This window comes from Carassius gibelio, chromosome B17 (assembly GCF_023724105.1).
Source record: "Carassius gibelio isolate Cgi1373 ecotype wild population from Czech Republic chromosome B17, carGib1.2-hapl.c, whole genome shotgun sequence".
In the NCBI taxonomy this organism is placed as follows: domain Eukaryota; kingdom Metazoa; phylum Chordata; class Actinopteri; order Cypriniformes; family Cyprinidae; genus Carassius; species Carassius gibelio.
In genome coordinates this window covers 162756-186196 of record NC_068412.1, presented here as the reverse complement: position 1 = coordinate 186196, position 23441 = coordinate 162756, and the positions used below count along the sequence as shown (strand labels likewise).

At 35.9% G+C, this 23441-nt stretch overlaps 1 protein-coding gene across 1 annotated transcript; it reads left to right on the top strand.

The window, feature by feature from the left end:
* The first annotated feature begins 2472 nt into the window (after nucleotides 1-2472).
* On the top strand, nucleotides 2473-4217 carry LOC127976048 (lipase maturation factor 2-like). Its single transcript, XM_052580152.1, has 3 exons — nucleotides 2473-3646; nucleotides 3827-3995; nucleotides 4088-4217. The coding sequence occupies exons 1-3, from the start codon at nucleotides 3371-3373 to the stop codon at nucleotides 4201-4203; spliced, it is 561 nt and encodes a 186-aa protein (XP_052436112.1). The 5' UTR covers nucleotides 2473-3370; the 3' UTR covers nucleotides 4204-4217.
* Nucleotides 4218-23441: the final 19224 nt, after the last annotated feature.

Here is a 23441-nt window from a genome sequence, read left to right as displayed (position 1 = left end):
CATTCATGTCAGTTAATATTCCAAACTTAAACATTAAAACATTGTTTTATTGTGATTTTTTTCCAAGCACATTTTACCAATTCCAAACCATATCAATCTTAATAACTACCATTATTTTTTATTTAATCATTTATGATTGCTATACAATAGTCCAGGAAAGCTGGAAGAGAAAAACTCCTTATATTCATGTGTGCAGAATTATTAGGCATGTTTTCTTTTACAGATGAAATGCGCTAAAAAAGAGTTTTAACTCAAACTGTTTTAACTCAAAGTCGAAAATTATGAAATACCCATGAGAAATATCAAACACAAATGCAATACAGAAATGGATAAGTTAGGACTTGACCATTGTACAAAAATGCTGACTGGGTCATGAGGTCAGAAAAGAAGAAGAAAAAAAAACAGGTCAAGAAGAACTGACAAAAATAATTGCAAAATAATTAGGAATTAATGTGAAGATTAATTTTTAGTCAATTCTGCAAGACAGACTTTCAGGAAAGGAGGTGGAATAAAAATGAGCTCCTAAATCTTAATCCTGGATTCTGGAAGCTATCTTCCTCAAACCATCGGACAAGAGGAGGTGGTGCTGGTCCTTCACGAGTCACTCTAATCTGTTCATAAAGCCTATATATAAAGTCTTTATATATAGTATTTCACAATACTTCATGGTATTCTAATTAAATCATTTTTTGGAATCTTAGATCTCTCAGAACCTGACACATTGTAATTCTGAGACTCCAGGAAAGTGGCAGTTCTGTAAAATGTTGGCGCTGGAGACTAAATGCTCCCTGATAGTTTCACACCTAATTCACTTAACACACACACACACACACACACACACACACACATTACCCACAGTGACAGAGGGACAGAGTGACATCAGATGTATGATAGTTTTTTAATTTTCTATCATCCATATAGTGTTGTATAGTCATGAAACTATGCATATTTCATCAGCATGACTTGTCTTCTATGTATACATTTTTTTGAAGTGTTTAGAAGCTGCACTGTAAAAAAATAAAATAAATTTACTGGTTACTTTTTTACTGTTATTTCAAAAAATCACCACGACAAAACCATTCAAGCTATTCAAAATTCATCCGCACCTGTTCTGTAAGATACATTCTTTAAACAGTGGTAAAAGAGGATGTGGTGCTGAACCTTCAAAAGTCACTCAAAACGTATCTGTCCATAAAGCCTATAAAGAATTATTCTTAATATACGGTTCACAATACTTCAGCTTGTTATTCTAATTAAATGAGGGTCATTTTATCAGTAAAATACATAAAATTCATATTATTTTTCTTTGAAAGATTTCTATAAATGATTTAAATCATACTTGTTTCTGCAATAATTATTTAAAAGTAATCCTACAGCTCCATCTGGTGGCCATTATTGGTACTAAGAATTGCAAGCTTGAAATGTATGTTATCAAAGAGTATAGAAGTAACAAGAGGCGAAACTCCATTGCAGTTTTGACAACAATCACTAGATGGCGCTGCTATCGCGCTGCCGCCATTTTGGACTGAACCAACGGCTTTACCGTTGGCAGAACTACCGTAGACACTGCAGCATTAACAATTATGTCTGTAAGGCAAGGCAAGTTTATTTATATAGCACATTTCGTACACAATGGTAATTCAAAGTGCTTTACATAAAAGAAAGTAAAATAATCATGAAGAAAAATAACAAAAATAAAACAAGCAATTTTAAAACTTTTAAAATGATTAAAACATTTAAAAACAGTTAGAAAATGATTTTACATAAAAAAAAAAAATAAATAAATAAACAGTGAAAATATAGTGCAATCAATTCGGACATTGCACAGTGCTCATTCAATAAATGCACCGCTAAACAGATGAGTTTTGAGTCTAGATTTAAATGTGACTATAGTGTTTTAACACATCTGATCTCTTCTGGAAGCTGATTGCAACTGCGGGCAGCATAGTAACTACAGGTGCTGTAACGTTAATGTAAGCTATCCCATGACCGCAGTAACAGTTTGCTAACGTTATGCATTTGGTCAAAATTGGGTCAAGACTCGAAATGGTCTTTAAGTTTGGATAGTGATTTTCATGTTTATGCGAAAAAAAGGGTGACAGTTAAAGGGTTAATTTAGTGATAACAATGAATTAATAAAGCGGTCATTTACCAGGTCAGGTGTTCATATATCTCTGAAAATATGCGATTTAAATGGTTGTAATTCAAGAATGCTTTGGAATATAGACTTACTGTATGGTTGGTCTTGTTTTAAAGAAGACATTTGCTAGGTTATTCTTGAAGTGAAATAAATTATGAAAGTGAAACAGAAAAAAAGTTATATAAGTTTAAGTTTATTAAAATGTACAAATTAAAAAATATAATTATTTATATTATATATATATATATATATATATATATATATATATATATATATATATATATATGTATATATATATATATATATATATATATATATATATCCTTTAAAAATAACTATATTGTTATAACATTCTAAATATATTTGTTTTCATGCACATTTACACACAAGTAATGCAGCGCCCTCTGCTGTCCGTAAGCATATTACCTGATCTATATAGACTGCAGTGGTACAATCTAGGCAAATAGTATGCTTTCAAGCGATTAAAATAATTTTATCTGATTAAACACATGACAATTGCATTAATAATTATATGAGGTTAATTGGTTTTGAATAGGCATTTGTGTTTTTAAAATGGAATACTGACATGATTTTTATTTTTTAATTAAATGAGACTCTAATTATGCAAACCAAACGCCTGCAAGTCATTCATCCAGCTGATTGGTTCACAGTCGATTCCTTTAGAAATGCAGCAAGTCTTTATAAATGGATCACTATATCATTCGCTCACTCGCTTTGTTCGAAACTGTGGATTCATTCAGTAATAAAACACCACTCTGTGTTTCTTGGAAAGGCACAACAGTTCATCTGTGGCTTTGTTTGAAACACTTTTTGTTGGCAAAATTGAGCATAAACGGACAATACTGTCTAAAATGCATTATTAACTTTTTATTTATTAAACTGTTGTATAAAATCAATATCACATTTGCAATCATGCACCTATTTGGGGAAAAAAAACGGCACTCTTGCTCGTGAGATATTGCTAAACTAGGCCTATATGCTATGATTAAATAAAAATCAAAACCCAAACGGGGCATTTTTGCCTCATATCTTGAATTTTAGGCGCATATAACTGCATTCTAATAGAATAGAACACATCACATGATCATCTTGCAGCAACTGCATGCAATGTCAGATGACCTGCAGGTGCATTAAATGTTAATAATTTTAATGCATCATTTTCTCCATAATTAATCGCACCAAACTAAACTCAACCACACTACATAAAACATGATCTATGGACTGCAATGGTATATTTTATCGAGTTTTTCCTGCTTTTGGATGCAAGTAAATGTGTGCACGTGTGTTGGTGTTTCCACACAGGTTCCATACACATCCATGGCTGGTATGCCAGCCAGTAAAGTATTACCTGCAGTGCGAGAAGCTTACAGCACTGTAGAGAAGTTCCAGCTGGTCGGGTCATACGGCATCCAGCACAGAATGACCTCTGCTAAGGGCAGGCCTGAGATCATTTTAGAGGGCAGCTATGATGAGCTGACATGGACGGTAAGAAGGAACTGGAAAAGGTTGCCCTGCTACAACAATCCAAATCAATAATCTTTGATAATTTTTGTTTTTATACTCCTTTCATAATGTCACAGCCATTGCTTACACAAAGTCTTCATTCAGTGGAAAGGTTAAAGTTTATACTCACTGGTGGACTGGTGTATTCTTGTCCTGTTGCAGGAAATGAACCCTATGTATAAACCAGGAAATGTGAATGCAGTCCCACCCATAGTAGGCCCTCACCAGCCCCGGCTGGAGTGGCTGATGTGGCAGGCAGCTCAAGAGGGTTCTGATACTAGACCCTGGTTTACAGGCCTCTTACAGCGCCTCCTACAGGGCAAACCAGAGGGTGAGTGGCCATTATCAGATTACATCGATTTAATTGTTTATCAAGATTATGATGTTTAAGATTGTCTATAATCTTGTTTCTCTTTCCTGTAGTGGTTGGTCTTCTTCAGGTGGATGAAGTGCAGTACCCCTTCAGTAAGAAACCACCAGTCTTTATCAAAGCCAAGCTTTATAACTACCACTTCACAGATCCTACCAAAGACAAGTGAGCGCCATACCTCCCTTTAACACTCATTCACATTTATATATTGTGCATCTTTTTTTTTTTTTTAGGGGCTCAAGCACGCAGTGCTGAAACCCTATTGTAATTGTTAGGATTTTTATTATTAGGGGTTCAAGCACGCAGTGCTGAAACCCTATTGTAATTGTTAGGATTTTTATTATTAGGGGTTCAAGCACGCAGTGCTGAAACCCTATTGTAATTGTTAGGATTTTTATTATTAGGGGTTCAAGCACGCAGTGCTGAAACCCTATTGTAATTGTTAGGATTTTTATTATTAGGGGTTCAAGCACGCAGTGCTGAAACCCTATTGTATTTGTTAGGATTTTTATTAGGGGTTCAAGCACGCAGTGCTGAAACCCTATTGTAATTGTTAGGATTTTTATTATTAGGGGTTCAAGCACGCAGTGCTGAAACCCTATTGTAATTGTTAGGATTTTTATTATTATTATTAGGGGTTCAAGCACGCAGTGCTGAAACCCTATTGTAATTGTTAGGATTTTTATTATTAGGGGTTCAAGCACGCAGTGCTGAAACCCTATTGTAATTGTTAGGATTATTATTATTATTATTATTATTATTATTATTATTATTATTATTATTATTCCGCCTTAAAACTGAACGTGCAGCCCAAACCGTAAGGCCTAGAGAGCTGAAACTTGGTCAGATGGTAGTAGTCTTGCTCGCTACTCAGATACAAAGAACCGGCCCAATCGGTCTAACGGGGGCGCTACAGCGCAAAAAACAAAAATTTTGGACATTTTTGGCCGTGAATCGTATACCGTTAGCCGTAGACTCAAAAACATGGCATTGTTGCAATCCTTGGGATAGCCCGAACAAAAGTGTACGGCGCCTTTTTGGGGTCTACGACGCACCGTTTTCTCGCAAAATCGAGCTATATCCGAAACCTACTTTTGTGAACTAGTCCTAGGATTTTCAACCAATCAGAACCAAACCACTTCATAAATATTCCCTGGACACTCAATATCAATAATTATCAAAAAAAGTTGAAATTTCAATTCTTAAGCGAAACAGTACACCAAAAAGCGTCTATGCTAACGTTAGCCAAATGCTATTTTGACTATAACTCTTGAACGGAATGAGATATCTTCACCAAAATTGGTACACATATGTATGAGCTCAATCTTTGGTCAAATCAAAAAAATTGCGCATCTCTGCCACTTGGGGGCGCAATAAGATTTAAAAAACACATAAATGGCTATAACTAGGCAACCGTTGGCTCGATCGACTTGAAAACCGGTATGCAGTGTCTTGGTCTGAAGGGGCACAAGTACCTATGAGGACATTTGCATATCTCAAAAAAACATGGCCGCCATTGGCCAAACAAATTTAAGCACCTATTTGAAAGGGTTAACGGATGTTGATCGGAACGAAACTCGCTGGGTACGTTCGACTCATGAGCCTTAAGGTCTGTAAGAATTTTGAAAGAAATCGGCCACTAGTTGGCGCTAACGAGTTTTATGGCTCTGTAATCACGCGGTGTTTCACATATCAACACAATATGCATATCATTTGATAGATCTCCTCGTAATGCACAACTTTGCCTCAAGAACCATTGCTGTCAATCAAATCGTTCAATTGTTATTCACAAATATGTTAAAAACCTACTTTTGCGAACTAGTCCTAGGTTTTTTGCCCGATCGGAACCAAACCACTGCAGTAATATTCTGTGGACTCTCTAGATCAATAATTATTAAAAAAATGTTGAATTTTGTCCTTTGGTTAGCTGTAACGGGGTAATTTAGAAAAAGGGGTGTGGCCAAACATACCCCAAAGCCTATAAAACCTAAAGGAAAACTCAAAACTTTATGAAACTCAGTGAAATCATGTAACAGGTGACTCTTAACAAGCATGCAAAGTTTCATGGAGATCAGACCATAGGTGGCGCTATAACAGTAGAAAAGGTCTCAAAACACAAGATTTCTATGGTAAATGGCCTCAAATTGTTTGAAAATGTTCATATATTCACTCAAAAACACTAAATCTTCATATCATATGATAAATCTCCTCATTCTGAACAACTTTGCCTCTGGGACCAATGTTGTCAATAAAGCTGTTAATTAAATATTCAAGATTATTTAAAAAAGTTACTTTGGCATACTTGTGATAGGGTTTAAGATGAAAATCAATAAAACCACTGAAGTACAATTCTCTAGACTCTGAAGGTCAATAATTATCAAAAACATGTTGAACAATTGCATTTGGACAACTATAAACCAGTAATTTTATAATATGTTATTTGCATAGTGTACACAAAGGCCTATTAATACAAACAGAAAGCCCACAAATTATCAAAACTGTGTAAAATAATGCATAATTTCATTCTAAACAAGCATGCAAAATTTAAGAGAGATTGGTCAAAAAAAAAATAACAACACTATAACAGTTATATTTAACAACACAGTGTTGCTTGAGTAAATGCAATTTATAACCACTAGATGGCAGCGGGAGACCACTAATTGGCTCATTCAGCTAAGGTGAACAGTACTGTTGAAAGAATTCATGAATTCATGCCAAAACATTAAAAAATTAACTGTTATAACATTTTAAATCTCATTGAGTCAATATTTTCCATTTTGTTCATACAGATATATCAGTTTTTACAATTTTGCCACATTATGATTACAGTTTAACCTGAAAATGACATCTAAACTCTTAAAAAGAGAAGACTTGCAATACTTGTATTGTCACCTATCCCTTATTTCAAATACCTATATCTGCAACAAAATGTTTTGTGCATTTATATGTGTCTTAGTGTGTGTGTGTGTGTGTGTGTGTGTGTGTGTGCATATGCTTATAGAGTATACATATATTAGTCTAATTATTTACTTTCAGTGTGTGTGTCTGTCTGTTAGCCTGTTCTCCATTTTTGATGTGTTTAAATGTCATCCAAACATCCAGGTTGGCTCTGACCACCTCAGATGCCTTAAATGCTTGAACCCCGGTAAAATGCTGCTTGCAGCTTTAATTATTATTATTATTATTATTATTCCCTAAAACTGATCGTGCAGCCCAAACCGTAAGGGCTAGAGAGCTGAAACTTGGCCAGATTGTAGTAGTCTGGCTCGCTACTCAGGCGCAAAGACCCGGCCCAATCGGCCTAACGGGGGCGCTACAGCACAAAAAACAAAATTTTCAGACATTTTTGGCCATAGCTCCTAAACCACTTGACGTAGACTCAAAAACTTTATATATTTTGCATCCTTGGGTTAATAGGAACAAAATTGTTCGTGCCTTTTTTTACTCTACGACGCACCGTTTTCCCGTAAAATCGACCTATAGCCAAACCTACTTTTGCAAACTAGTCCTAGGTTTTTCAGCCAAACGGAAGAAAACCAGTGCAGAAATGTTCTATGGACAGTCATTATCAATAATTATCAAAAACAATTTGAAATTTTCACTCACTGCTGCAAGGGGGCGCTAATACCTTCACAAGTCGAGGACCAATTTCATTCAAAAGGCCAGAACTTGTGAACAAAATGAGATATCTTAACCAAACTTGGTACACATTTTGATGAGCTGAAACTTTGGTCAAATAAAAAAGAATTGCACAGCTCTGCCACTTGGTGGCGCTATAAGAGGTAAAAACATAGAAATGGCTATAACTACACAACCGTTAGCCTGATCGACTTGAAAATGTCTATGCCATGTCATTGTCTCATCTGACACAAGAGTCTATGAGGAAATTGGCGCATCTAAGAAAACATGGCTGCCATTGGCCAATGAAATGTAAGCACCTTTTTGACAAGGTTAACAGAGGTCAATCGGAACGAAACTCGGTAGGCACGTTCGACTCAGGGTCCTAAAGGTCTGTAAGAATTTTGAAAGAAATCGGCCACTAGTTGGCGCTAATGAGATTTTTTGGCTCAGTAATCACGTGGTGTGACATAGATTCACACAATATGCATATCATTTGATAGATCTCCTCATGATGCACAACTTTGCCTCAAGAACCATGGCTGTCAATCAAATAGTTCATTAATTATTCACAAATATGTTAAAAACCTACTTTTGCGAACTAGTCATAGGTTTTTCACCCAATCAGGACCAAACCACTGCGGTAATATTCTCTGGACTCTCTAGATCAATAGTTATCAAAAAAATGTTGAATTTTGTCCTTTGGTTAGCTGTAACCAGGTCATTAATAAAACGGGCGTGGCCACATACAAACAAAAGCCTATAAAACCTCAACAGAAACTCAAAACTTTACAAAACTAGGAGAAAACATGGAGCAGATGTCTCTGAACAATCATGCAAAGTTTCATGGAGATCGGACAATAGGTGGCGCTATAACAGTAGAAAAGGTCTCAAAAACACAAGATTTATATGGTAAATGGCCTCAAATTGGTTAAAAATACTCATATATTCACACAAACACTAGATCATATGATAGATCTCCTCATTCTGAACAACTTTGCCTCTTGGATCAATGTTGTCGATAAAACTCCTAATTAAATATTCAAGATTATTTTAAAAAGTTACTTTGGCAAACTAGTCCAAGGGTTTAAGCTGAAAATCAATAAAACCATTGAAGTACAATTCTCTAGACTCTGAAGGTCAATAATTATCAAAAAAATGTTGAACAATTGTATTTGGACAAGTATAAACCAGTTATTTTAAAATAAGTTATTTACATAGTGTACCCAAAGACCTGTTAATACAAACAGAAAGCCCACAAATTATCAAAACTGTGTAAAATAATGCATAATCTCATTCTAAACAAGCATGCAAAATTTAAGTGAATTCATGCCTAAAAAATAAAAAACACAGTTACATTTTAAATCTCATTGAGTCAAAGTTTTCCATTTTGTTCAAACAGACATATCCAACACACATAGTGGTGTTGTTGACGCAGTGGATAAGACACATGCCATTGGTGCGAGCGACCCGGGTTCGAATTCACTGTGAGACACCGATGTGTCGCTGAGCAAGACACTTAACCCCAAGTTGGTCCAGAAGCATGGGACCTCTGACATATATAGCAAGTGTAATTCGCTTTGGATAAAAGCATCAGATAAATGTAAACGTCAGTTTTTACACTTCTGCCACTTTATGATTACAGTGAAAGCTGAAAATGACATCTAAACTATTAAAAACTAGTTCAATCATTTAATTTCAGTGCGTGTGTCTGTCTGTGAGCCTAAACTCCATTTTGGATGTGTTTAACTGTCATTCGTACATCCAGGTTGGCCAAGACCACCCCAGAGACCTAAAATGCTTGAACCCCGATAAATGCTGCTTGCAGCTTTAATTAGGGGTTCAAGCACGCAGTGCTGAAACCCTATTGTATCTGTTAGGATTTTTAGGGGTTCAAGCACGCAGTGCTGAAACCCTATTGTATTTGTTAGGATTTTTATTATTATTATTATTAGGGGTTCAAGCACGCAGTGCTGAAACCCTATTGTAATTGTTAGGATTTTTATTATTATTAGGGGTTCAAGCACGCAGTGCTGAAACCCTATTGTATTTGTTAGGATTTTTATTATTATTATTATTATTATTATTATTATTATTCTTCTGCCCTAGAACTGAACGTGCAGCCCAAACCGTAAGGCGTAGAGAGCTGAAATTTGGACAGATCGTAGAGCTCAATTTGGGGAGAACTTATCAAAGTCTCAGCCCAATCGGCCTAACGGGGGCGCTACAGCGCAAAAAACAAAAATTTTGGACATTTTTGGCCGTAAATCGTATACCGTTAGCCGTAGACTCAAAAACATGGCATCGTTGCAATCCTTGGGTTAGCCCGAACAAAAGTGCACGGCGCCTTTTTGGGGTCTACGACGCACCGTTTTCTCGCAAAATCGAGCTATATCCGAAACCTACTTTTGCGAACTAGTCCTAGGATTTTCAACCAATCAGAACCAAACCACTTCATAAATATTCCCTGGACACTCATTATCAATAATTATTAAAAAAAAGTTGAAATTTCAATTCTTACGCGAAACAGTACGTCAAAAAGCGTCTATGCTAACGTTAGCAAAATACTATATTGACTATAACTCTTGAACGGAAAGAGATATCTTCACCAAACTAGGTACACGTATGTATGAGCTCAATCTTTGGTCAAATCAAAAAAATTGCGCATCTCTGCCACCTGGGGGCGCCATAAGATAGAAAAAACACATAAATTGCTATAACTAGGCAACCGTTGGCTCGATCGACTTGAAAATCGGTATGCAGTGTCTTGGTCTGAAGGGGCACAAGCACTTATGAGGACATTTGCATATCTCAAAAAACATGGCGGTCATTGGCCAAACAAATTTAAGCACCTATTTGAAAGGGTTAACGGATGTTGATCGGAACGAAACTCGCTGGGTACGTTCGACTCATGAACCTTAAGGTCTGTAAGAATTTTGAAAGAAATCGGCCACTAGTTGGCGCTAACGAGTTTTATGGCTCTGTAATCACGTGGTGTTTCACATATCAACACAATATGCATATCATTTGATAGATCTCCTCGTAATGCACAACTTTGCCTCAAGAACCATTGCTGTCAATCAAATCGTTCAATTGTTATTCACAAATATGTTAAAAACCTACTTTTGCGAACTAGTCCTAGGTTTTTTGTCCGATCGGAACCAAACCACTGCAGTAATATTCTGTGGACTCTCTAGATCAATAATTATTAAAAAAATGTTGAATTTTGTCCTTTGGTTAGCTGTAACAGCGTAATTTAGTAAAAGGGGTGTGGCCAAACATACCCCAAAGCCTATAAAACCTAAAGGAAAACTCAAAACGTTATGAAACTAAGTGAAATCATGTAACAGGTGACTCTTAACAAGCATGCAAAGTTTCATGGAGATCAGACCATAGGTGGCGCTATAACAGTAGAAAAGGTCTCAAAACACAAGATTTATATGGTAAATGGCCTCAAATTGTTTGAAAATGTTCATATATTCACTCAAAAACACTAAATCTTCATATCATATGATAAATCTCCTCATTCTGAACAACTTTGCCTCTGGGACCAATGTTGTCAATAAAGCTGTTAATTAAATATTCAAGATTATTTTAAAAAGTTACTTTGGCATACTTGTTATACGGTTTAAGATGAAAATCAATAAAACCACTGAAGTACAATTCTCTAGACTCTGAAGGTTAATAATTATTAAAAACATGTTGAACAATTGCATTTGGGCAACTATAAACCAATAATTTTATAATATGTTATTTGCATAGTGTACACAAAGGCCTATTTATACAAACAGAAAGCCCACAAATTATCAAAACTGTGTAAAATAATGCATGATTTCATTCTAAACAAGCATGCAAAATTTAAGAGAGATTGGGCAAAAAAAAAAATACAACACTATAACAGTTATGTTTTAAAACAGTGTTGTTTGAGTAAATGCAATTTATAACCACTAGATGGCAGTGGAAGACCACTAATGGGCTCATTCAGCTAGTTAAACAGTACTGTTTTCATGAATTCATGCCAAAACATTAATAAATTAACTGTTATAACATTTTAAATCTCATTGAATTGATGTTTTCCATTTTGTTTATAAAGATGTATCAGTTTTTACAATTTTGCCACATTATGATTACAGTTTAACCTGAAAATGACATCTAAACTCTGAAAAAGAGAAGACTTGCAATAATTTTATGTCACCTATCACTTATTTCAAATACCTATATCTGCAACAAAATGTTTGTGCATGTATATGTGTGTCTTTGTGTGTGTGTGTGTGTGTGTGTGTGTGCATATGCTTATAGAGTATACATATATTAGTCTAATCATTTACTTTCAGTGTGTGTGTCTGTCTGTTAACCTGTTCTCCATTTTGGATGTGTTTAAATGTCATCCAAACATCCAGGTTGGCTCTGACCACCTCAGATGCCTTAAATGCTTGAACCCCGGTAAAATGCTGCTTGCAGCTTTAATTAGGGGTTCAAGCACGCAGTGCTGAAACCCTATTGTAATTGTTAGGATTTTTATTAGGGGTTCAAGCACGCAGTGCTGAAACCCTATTGTATTTGTTAGGATTTTTATTATTATTATTATTATTATTATTATTCTTCCGCCTTAAAACTGAACGTGCAGCCCAAACCGTAAGGCCTAGAGAGCTGAAACTTGGTCAGATGGTAGTAGTCTTGCTCGCTACTCAGATACAAAGAACCGGCCCAATCGGCCTAACGGGGGCGCTACAGCGCAAAAAACAAAAATTTTGGACATTTTTGGCCGTAAAGTGTAAACCGTTAGCCATAAACTCAAAAACATGGCATTGTTGCAATCCTTGGGTTAGCCCGAACAAAAGTGCACGGCGCCTTTTTGGGGTCTACGACGCACCGTTTTCTCGCAAAATCGAGCTATATCCGAAACCAACTTTTGCGAACTAGTCCTAGGATTTTCAACCAATCAGAACCAAACCACTTCATAAATATTCCCTGGCCACTCCATATCAATAATTATCAAAAAAACCTTGAAATTTCAATTCATACGCGAAACAGTACACCAAAAAGCGTCTATGCTAACGTTAGCCAAATGCTATTTTAACTATAACTCTTGAACGGAATGAGATACATTCACCAAAATTGGTACAAATATGTAAGAGCTCAATCTTTGGTCAAATAAAAAAAATTGCGTATCTCTGCCACTTGGGGGCGCTATAAGATAGAAAAAACACATAAATTGCTATAACTAGGCAACCGTTGGCTCGATCGACTTGAAAATTGGTATGCAATCTCTTGGTCTGAAGGGGCACAAGTGCCTATGAGGACATTTGCATATCTCAAAAAAACATGGCCGCCATTGGCCAAACAATTTTAAGCACCTATTTGAAAGGGTTAACGGATGTTGATCGGAACGAAACTCGCTGGATACGTTCGACTCAGGGCCCTAAAGGTCTGTAAGAATTTTGAAAGAAATCGGCCACTAGTTGGCGCTAACGAGTTTTATGGCTCTGTAATCACGTGGTGTTTCACATATCAACACAATATGCATATCATTTGATAGATCTCCTCATAATGCACCACTTTGCCTCAAGAACCATTGCTGTCAATCAAATCGTTCAATTGTTATTCACAAATATGTTAAAAACCTACTTTTGCGAACTAGTCCTAGGTTTTTTGTCCGATCGGAACCAAACCACTGCAGTAATATTCTGTGGACTCTGTAGATCAATAATTATTAAAAAAATGTTGAATTTTGTACTTTGGTTAGCTGTAAAGGGATAATTTAGAAAAAGGGGTGTGGCCAAACATACCCCAAAGCCTATAAAACCTAAATGAAAACTCAAAACTTTATGAACCTTGGTGAAATCATGTGACAGATGACTCTTAACAAGCATGGAAAGTTCCATGGAGATCAGACCATAGGTGGCGCTATAACAGTAGAAAAGGTCTCAAAATACAAGATTTATATGGTAAATGGCCCCAAATTGTTTGAAAATGCTCATATATTCACTCAAAAACACTAAATCTTCATATCATATGATAGATCTCCTCATTCTGAACAACTTTGCCTCTGGGACCAATGTTGTCAATAAAGCTGTTAATTAAATATTCAAGATTATTTTAAAAAGTTACTTTGGCATACTTGTGATAGGGTTTAAGATGAAAATCAATAAAACCACTGAAGTACAATTCTCTAGACTCTGAAGGTCAATAATTATCAAAAACATGTTGAACAATTGCATTTGGACAATTATAAACCAGTAATTTTATAATATGTTATTTGCATAGTGTACACAAAGGCCTATTAATACAAACAGAAAGCCCACAAATTATTAAAACTGTGTAAAATAATGCATAATTTCATTCTAAACAAGCACGCAATATTTAAGAGAGATTGGGCAAAAAAAAAATAACAAAACTATAACAGTTATGTTTAAAAACACAGTGTTGCTTGAGTAAATGCAATTTATAACCTCTAGATGGCAGTGGAAGACCACTAATGGGCTCATTCAGTTAAGTTGAACAGTACTGTTGAAATGACTCATGAATTCATCCCAAAACATTAAAAATGTAACTGTTATAACATTTTAAATCTCATTGAGTCAATGTTTTCCATTTTGTTCATACAGATATATCAGTTTTTAAAATTTTGCCACATTATGATTACAGTTTAACCTGAAAATGACATCTAAACTCTTAAAAAGAAAATACTTGCAATAAGTTTATTATCACCTATCACTTATTTCAAATACCTATATCTGCAACAAAATGTTTGTGCATGTATATGTGTGTCTTTGTTTGTGTGTGTGTGTGTGTGTGTGTGTGTGTGTGTGTATGTGTGCATATGCTTATAGAGTATTAATATATTAGTCTAATCATTTACTTTCAGTGTGTGTGTCTGTCTGTTAGCCTGTTCTCCATTTTGGATGTGTTTAACTGTCATCCATGCATCCAGGTTGGCTCTGACCACCTCAGAGGCCTTAATGTGCTTGAACCCCGGTAAAATGCTGCTTGCAGCTTTAATTAGGGGTTCAAGCACGCAGTGCTGAAACCCTATTGTAATTGTTAGGATTTTTATTATTATTATTATTATTATTATTATTCTTCTGCCCTAGAACTGAACGTGCAGCCCAAACCGTAAGGCCTAGAGAGCTGAAATTTGGACAGATCGTAGAGCTCAATTTGGGGAGAACTTATCAAAGTCTCAGCCCAATCGGCCTAACGGGGGCGCTACAGCGCAAAAAACAAAAATTTTGGACATTTTTGGCCGTAAATCGTATACCGTTAGCCGTAGACTCAAAAACATGGCATTGTTGCAATCCTTGGGTTAGCCCGAACAAAAGTGCACGGCGCCTTTTTGGGGTCTACGACGCACCGTTTTCTCGCAAAATCAAGCTATATCCGAAACCTACTTTTGCGAACTAGTCCTAGGATTTTCAACCAATCAGAACCAAACCACTTCAGAAATATTCCCTGGACACTCAATATCAATAATTATCAAAAAAAAGTTGAAATTTCAATTCATACGCGAAAAGGTACACCAAAAAGCGTCTATGCTAACGTTAGCCAAATGCTATTTTAACTATAACTCTTGAACGGAATGAGATATCTTCACCAAACTCGGTACACATATGTATGAGCTCAATCTTTGGTCAAATCAAAAAAATTGCGCATCTCTGCCACTTGGGGGCGCTATAAGATAGAAAAAACACATAAATGGCTATAACTAGGCAACCGTTGGCTCGATCGACTTGAAAATTGGTATGCAATGTCTTGGTCTGAAGGGGCACAAGTACCTATGAGGACATTTGCATATCTCAAAAAAACATGGCCGCCATTGGCCAAACAATTTTAAGCACCTATTTGAAAGGGTTAACGGATGTTGATCGGAACGAAACTCGCTGGGTACGTTCGACTCATGAACCTTAAGGTCTGTAAGAATTTTGAAAGAAATCGGCCACTAGTTGGCGCTAACGAGTTTTATGGCTCTGTTATCACGTGGTGTTTCACATATCAACACAATATGCATATCATTTGATTGATCTCCTCATAATGCACAACTTTGCCTCAAGAACCATTGCTGTCAATCAAATCGTTCAATTGTTATTCACAAATATGTTAAAAACTTACTTTTGCGAACTAGTCCTAGGTTTTTTGTCCGATCGGAACCAAACCACTGCAGTAATATTCTCTGGACTCTGTAGATCAATAATTATTAAAAAAATGTTGAATTTTGTCCTTTGGTTAGCTGTAAAGGGGTAATATAGAAAAAGGGGTGTGGCCAAACATACCCCAAAGCCTATAAAACCTAAACGAAAACTCAAAACTTTATGAAACTCAGTGAAATCATGTAACAGGTGACTCTTAACAAGCATGCAAAGTTTCATGGAGATCAGACCATAGGTGGCGCTATAACAGTAGAAAAGGTCTCAAAACACAAGATTTATATGGTAAATGGCCTCAAATTGTTTGAAAATGTTCATATATTCACTCAAAAACACTAGATCTTCATATCATATGATAAACCTCCTCATTCTGAACAACTTTGCCTCTGGGACCAATGTTGTCAATAAAGCTGTTAATTGAATATTCAAGATTATTTAAAAAAGTTACTTTGGCATACTTGTGATACGGTTTAAGATGAAAATCAATAAAACCACTGAAGTACAATTCTGTAGACTCTGAAGGTCAATAATTATCAAAAACATGTTGAACAATTGCATTTGGACAACTATAAACCAGTAATTTTATAATATGTTCTTTTCATAGTGTACACAAAGGCCTATTAATACAAACAGAAAGCCCACACATTATCAAAACTGTGTAAAACAATGCATAATTTCATTCTAAACAAGCATGCAAAATTTAAGAGAGATTGGGCAAAAAAAAAAAAAAACACTATAACAGTTATGTTTAAAAACAGTGTTGCTTGAGTAAATGCAATTTATAACCTCTAGATGGCAGTGGAAGACCACTAATGGGCTCATTCAGTTAAGTTGAACAGTACTGTTGAAAGGATTCATGAATTCATCCCAAAACATTAAAAATGTAACTGTTATAACATTTTAAATCTCATTGAGTCAATGTTTTCCATTTTGTTCTTACAGATATATCAGTTTTTACTATTTTGCCACATTGTGATTACAGTTTAACCTGAAAATGACATCTAAACTCTTAAAAAGAGAAGACTTGCAATAAGTTTATTGTCACCTATCACTTATTTCAAATACCTATATCTGCAACAAAATGTTTGTGCATGTATATGTGTGTCTTTCTGTGTGTGTGTGTGTGTGTGTGCATATGCTTATAGAGTATACATATATTAGTCTAATCATTTACTTTCAGTGTGTGTGTCTGTCTGTTAGCCTGTTCTCCATTTTGAATGTGTTTAACTGTCATCCATGCATCCAGGTTGGCTCAGACCACCTCAGAGGCCTTAATGTGCTTGAACCCCGGTAAATGCTGCTTGCAGCTTTAATTAGGGGTTCAAGCACGCAGTGCTGAAACCCTATTGTATTTGTTAGGATTTTTATTATTATTAGGGGTTCAAGCACGCAGTGCTGAAACCCTATTGTAATTGTTAGGATTTTTATTATTATTATTATTATTATTATTCTTCTGCCCTAAAACTGAACGTGCAGCCCAAACCGTAAGGCCTAGAGAGCTGAAATTTGGACAGATCGTAGAGCTCAATTTGGGGAGAACTTATCAAAGTCTCAGCCCAATCGGCCTAACGGGGGCGCTACAGCGCAAAAAACAAAAATTTTGGACATTTTTGGCCGTAAATCGTATACCGTTAGCCGTAGACTCAAAAACATGGCATTGTTGCAATCCTTGGGTTAGCCCGAACAAAAGTGCACGGCGCCTTTTTGGGGTCTACGACGCACCGTTTCCTCGCAAAATCGAGCTATATCCGAAACCTACTTTTGCGAACTAGTCCTAGGATTTTCAACCAATCAGAACCAAACCACTTCATAAATATTCCCTGGACACTCATTATCAATAATTATTAAAAAAAAGTTAAAATTTCAATTCTTACGCGAAACAGTACGCCAAAAAGCGTCTATGCTAACGTTAGCCAAATACTATTTTGACTATAACTCTTGAACGGAATGAGATATCTTCACCAAACTCGGTACACATATGTATGAGCTCAATCTTTGGTCAAATCAAAAAAATTGCGCATCTCTGCCACTTGGGGGCGCTATAAGATAGAAAAAACACATAAATTGCTATAACTAGGCAACCGTTGGCTCGATCAACTTGAAAATCGGTATGCAGTGTCTTGGTCTGAAGGGGCACAAGTACTTATGAGGACATTTGCATATCTCAAAAAACATGGCCGTCATTGGCCAAACAAATTTAAGCACCTATTTGAAAGGGTTAACGGATGTTGATCGGAACGAAACTCGCTGGGTACGTTCGACTCATGAACCTTAAGGTCTGTAAGAATTTTGAAAGAAATCGGCCACTAGTTGGCGCTAACGAGTTTTATGGCTCTGTAATCACGTGGTGTTTCACATATCAACACAATATGCATATCATTTGATAGATCTCCTCGTAATGCACAACTTTGCCTCAAGAACCATTGCTGTCAATCAAATCGTTCAATTGTTATTCACAAATATGTTAAAAACCTACTTTTGCGAACTAGTCCTAGGTTTTTTGCCCGATCGGAACCAAACCACTGCAGTAATATTCTGTGGACTCTCTAGATCAATAATTATTAAAAAAATGTTGAATTTTGTCCTTTGGTTAGCTGTAACCGGGTAATTTAGAAAAAGGGGTGTGGCCAAACATACCCCAAAGCCTATAAAACCTAAAGGAAAACTCAAAACTGTATGAAACTCAGTGACATCATGTAACAGGTGACTCTTAACAAGCATGCAAAGTTTCATGGAGATCAGACCATAGGTGGCGCTATAACAGTAGAAAAGGTCTCAAAACACAAGATTTATATGGTAAATGGCCCCAAATTGTTTGAAAATGCTCATATATTCACTCAAAAACACTAAATCTTCATATCATGTGATAGATCTCCTCATTCTGAACAACTTTGCCTCTGGGACCAATGTTGTCAATAAAGCTGTTAATTAAATATTCAAGATTATTTTAAAAAGTTACTTTGGCATACTTGTGATACGGTTTAAGATGAAAATCAATAAAACCACTGAAGTACAATTCTGTAGACTTTGAAGGTCAATAATTATCAAAAACATGTTGAACAATTGCATTTGGACAACTATAAACCAGTAATTTTATAATATGTTCTTTTCATAGTGTACACAAAGGCCTATTAATACAAACAGAAAGCCCACACATTATCAAAACTGTGTAAAACAATGCATAATTTCATTCTAAACAAGCATGCAAAATTTAAGAGAGATTGGGCAAAAAAAAAAAAAAAACACTATAACAGTTATGTTTAAAAACAGTGTTGCTTGAGTAAATGCAATTTATAACCTCTAGATGGCAGTGGAAGACCACTAATGGGCTCATTCAGTTAAGTTGAACAGTACTGTTGAAAGGATTCATGAATTCATCCCAAAACATTAAAAATGTAACTGTTATAACATTTTAAATCTCATTGAGTCAATGTTTTCCATTTTGTTCTTACAGATATATCAGTTTTTACTATTTTGCCACATTGTGATTACAGTTTAACCTGAAAATGACATCTAAACTCTTAAAAAGAGAAGACTTGCAATAAGTTTATTGTCACCTATCACTTATTTCAAATACCTATATCTGCAACAAAATGTTTGTGCATGTATATGTGTGTCTTTCTGTGTGTGTGTGTGTGTGTGTGTGTGTGCATATGCTTATAGAGTATACATATATTAGTCTAATCATTTACTTTCAGTGTGTGTGTCTGTCTGTTAACCTGTTCTCCATTTTGGATGTGTTTAAATGTCATCCATGCATCCAGGTTGGCTCAGACCACCTCAGAGGCCTTAATGTGCTTGAACCCCGGTAAATGCTGCTTGCAGCTTTAATTATTATTATTATTATTATTATTCCGCCTTAAAACTGAACGTGCAGCCCAAACCGTAAGGCCTAGAGAGCTGAAACTTGGTCAGATGGTAGTAGTCTTGCTCGCTACTCAGATACAAAGAACCGGCCCAATCGGCCTAACGGGGGCGCTACAGCGCAAAAAACAAAAATTTTGGACAATTTTGGCCGTAAAGTGTAAACCGTTAGCCATAGACTCAAAAACATGGCATTGTTGCAATCCTTGGGTTAGCCCGAACAAAAGTGCACGGCGCCTTTTTGGGGTCTACGACGCACCGTTTTCTCGCAAAATCGAGCTAAATCCGAAACCTACTTTTGCGAACTAGTCCTAGGATTTTCAACCAATCAGAACCAAACCACTTCATAAATATTCCCTGGACACTCAATATCAATAATTATCAAAAAAAAGTTGAAATTTCAATTCATACGCGAAACAGTACACCAAAAAGCGTCTATGCTAACGTTAGCCAAATGCTATTTTAACTATAACTCTTGAACGGAATGAGATATCTTCACCAAACTCGGTATACATATGTATAAGCTCAATCTTTGGTCAAATCAAAAATATTGCGCATCTCTGCCACTTGGGGGCGCTATAAGATAGAAAAAACACATAAATGGCTATAACTAGGCAACTGTTGCCTCGATCGACTTGAAAATTGGTATGCAATGTCTCGGTCTGAAGGGGCACAAGTACATATGAGGACATTTGCATATCTAAAAAAAACATGGCCGCCATTGGCCAAACAATTTTAAGCACCTATTTGAAAGGGTTAACGGATGTTGATCGGAACGAAACTCGCTGGGTACGTTCGACTCATGAACCTTAAGGTCTGTAAGAATTTTGAAAGAAATCGGCCACTAGTTGGCGCTAACGAGTTTTATGGCTCTGTAATCACGTGGTGTTTCACATATCAACACAGTATGCATATCATTTGATAGATCTCCTCATAATGCACAACTTTGCCTCAAGAACCATTGCTGTCAATCAAATCATTCAATTGTTATTCACAAATATGTTAAAAACCTACTTTTGCGAACTAGTCCTAGGTTTTTTGTCCGATCGGAACCAAACCACTGCAGTAATATTCTGTGGACTCTCTAGATCAATAATTATTAAAAAAATGTTGAATTTTGTCCTTTGGTCAGCTGTAAAGGGGTAATTTAGAAAAAGGGGTGTGGCCAAACATACCCCAAAGCCTATAAAACCTTAACGAAAACTCAAAACTTTATGAAACTCGGTGAAATCATCTAACTTGTGACTCTTAACAAGCATCCAAAGTTTCATGGAGATCAGACCATAGGTGGCGCTATAACAGTAGAAAAGGTCTCAAAACACAAGATTTATATGGTAAATGGCCTCAAATTGTTTGTAAATGCTCATATATTCACTCAAAAACACTAAATCTTTATATCATTTGATAAATATCCTCATTCTGAACAACTTTGCCTCTGGGACCAACGTTGTCAATAAAGCTGTTAATTAAACATTCAAGATTATTTTAAAAAGGTACTTTGGCAAACTAGTGATCGGGTATAAGATGAAAATCAATAAAACCACTGAAGTACAATTCTCTAGACTCTGAAGGTCAATAATTATCAAAAACATGTTGAACAATTGCATTTAGACAACTATAAACCAGTAATTTTATATTATGTTATTTGCATAGTGTACACAAAGGCCTATTAATACAAACAGAAATCCCACAAATGATCAAAACTGTGTAAAATAATGCATGATTTCATTCTAAACAAGCATGCAAAATTTAAGAGAGATTGGGCAAAAAAAAAAAAAAAATAACAACACTATAACAGTTATGTTTAGAAACACAGTGTTGTTTCAGTAAATGCAATTTATAACCTCTAGATGGCAGCGGAAGACCACTAATGGGCTCATTCAGTTAAAATGAACAGTACTGTAGAAAGGATTCATGAATTCATGCCAAAACATTAATAAATTAACTGTTATAACATGTTACATCTTATTGAATCAATGTTTTCCATTTTGTTCATACAGACACATCATTTTTTACAATTTTGCCACATTGTGATTACAGTGAAACCTGAATGACATCTAAACTCTTAAAAACTAGTTTAATCATTTAATTTCAGTGTGTGTGTGTCTGTCTTTTGGATGTATTTAAATGTCATCCATACATCCTGGTTGGCCGAGACCACCCCAGAGGCACAAAGACCTATTAATACAAACAGAAATCCCACAAATTATCAAAACTGTGTAAAGTAATGCATAATTTCATTCTAAACAAGCATGCAACATTTAAGAGAGATAGGGCAAAAAAACCCAACAACAACACTTCAACAGTTATGTTTAAAAACACAGTGTTGTTTGAGTAAATGCAATTTATAACCACTAGATGGCAGCGGAAGACCACTAATGGGCTCTTTCAGCTAGTACTGTTTTTATGAATTCATGCCAAAACATTAATAAATTAACTGTTATAACATTTTGTATCTCATTGAATTGATGTTTTCCATTTTGTTCATACAGATGTATCAGTTTTAACAATTTTGCCACATTATGATTACAGTTTAATCTGAAAATGACATCTAAACTCTAAAAAAAGAGAAGACTTGCAATAAGCTTATTGTCACCTATCACTTTTTATCAAACACCTATATCTGCCACAAAATGTTTGTGCATGTATATGTGTATCTTTGTGTGTCTTTGTGTGTGTGTGTGTGTGTGTGTGTGTGTTTGTGCATATGCTTATAGAGTATACATATATTAGTCTAATCATTTACTTTCAGTGTGCGTGTCTGTCTGTTAGCCTGTTCTCCATTTTGGATGTGTTTAACTGTCATCCATACATCCAGGTTGGCTCTGACCACCTCAGAGGCCTTAATGTGCTTGAACCCCGGTAAAATGCTGCTTGCAGCTTTAATTATTATTATTAGGGGTTCAAGCACGCAGTGCTGAAACCCTATTGTAATTGTTAGGATTTTTAGGGGTTCAAGCACGCAGTGCTGAAACCCTATTGTAATTGTTAGGATTTTTATTATTATTATTATTATTATTATTATTCTTCTGCCCTAGAACTGAACGTGCAGCCCAAACCGTAAGGCCTAGAGAGCTGAAATTTGGACAGATCGTAGAGCTCAATTTGGGGAGAACTTATCAAAGTCTCAGCCCAATCGGCCTAACGGGGGCGCTACAGCGCAAAAAGCAAAAATTTTGGACATTTTTGGCCGTAAATCGTATACCGTTAGCCGTAGACTCAAAAACATGGCATTGTTGCAATCCTTGGGTTAGCCCGAACAAAAGTGCACGGCGCCTTTTTGGGGTCTACGACGCACCGTTTTCTCGCAAAATCGAGCTATATCCGAAACCTACTTTTGCGAACTAGTCCTAGGATTTTCAACCAATCAGAACCAAACCACTTCATAAATATTCCCTGGACACTCAATATCAATAATTATTAAAAAAAAGTTGAAATTTCAATTCTTACGCGAAACAGTACGCCAAAAAGCTTCTATGCTAACGTTAGCCAAATACTATTTTGACTATAACTCTTGAACGGAATGAGATATCTTCACCAAACTCGGTACACATATGTATGAGCTCAATCTTTGGTCAAATCAAAAAAATTGCGCATCTCTGCCACTTGGGGGCGCTATAAGATAGAAAAAACACATAAATTGCTATAACTAGGCAACCGTTGGCTCGATCAACTTGAAAATCAGTATGCAGTGTCTTGGTCTGAAGGGGCATAAGTACTTATGAGGACATTTGCATATCTCAAAAAACATGGCCGTCATTGGCCAAACAAATTTAAGCAC

Coding starts and splice junctions, on each gene's coding strand:
- LOC127976048 (XM_052580152.1), top strand. CDS start 3,371: ATGATCTATGGACTGCAATGGTATATTTTATCGAGTTTTTCCTGCTTT. Junction 3,647..3,826: donor ATGATGAGCTGACATGGACG/GTAAGAAGGAAC, acceptor GTCCTGTTGCAG/GAAATGAACCCTATGTATAA. Junction 3,996..4,087: donor CCTACAGGGCAAACCAGAGG/GTGAGTGGCCAT, acceptor TCTTTCCTGTAG/TGGTTGGTCTTCTTCAGGTG.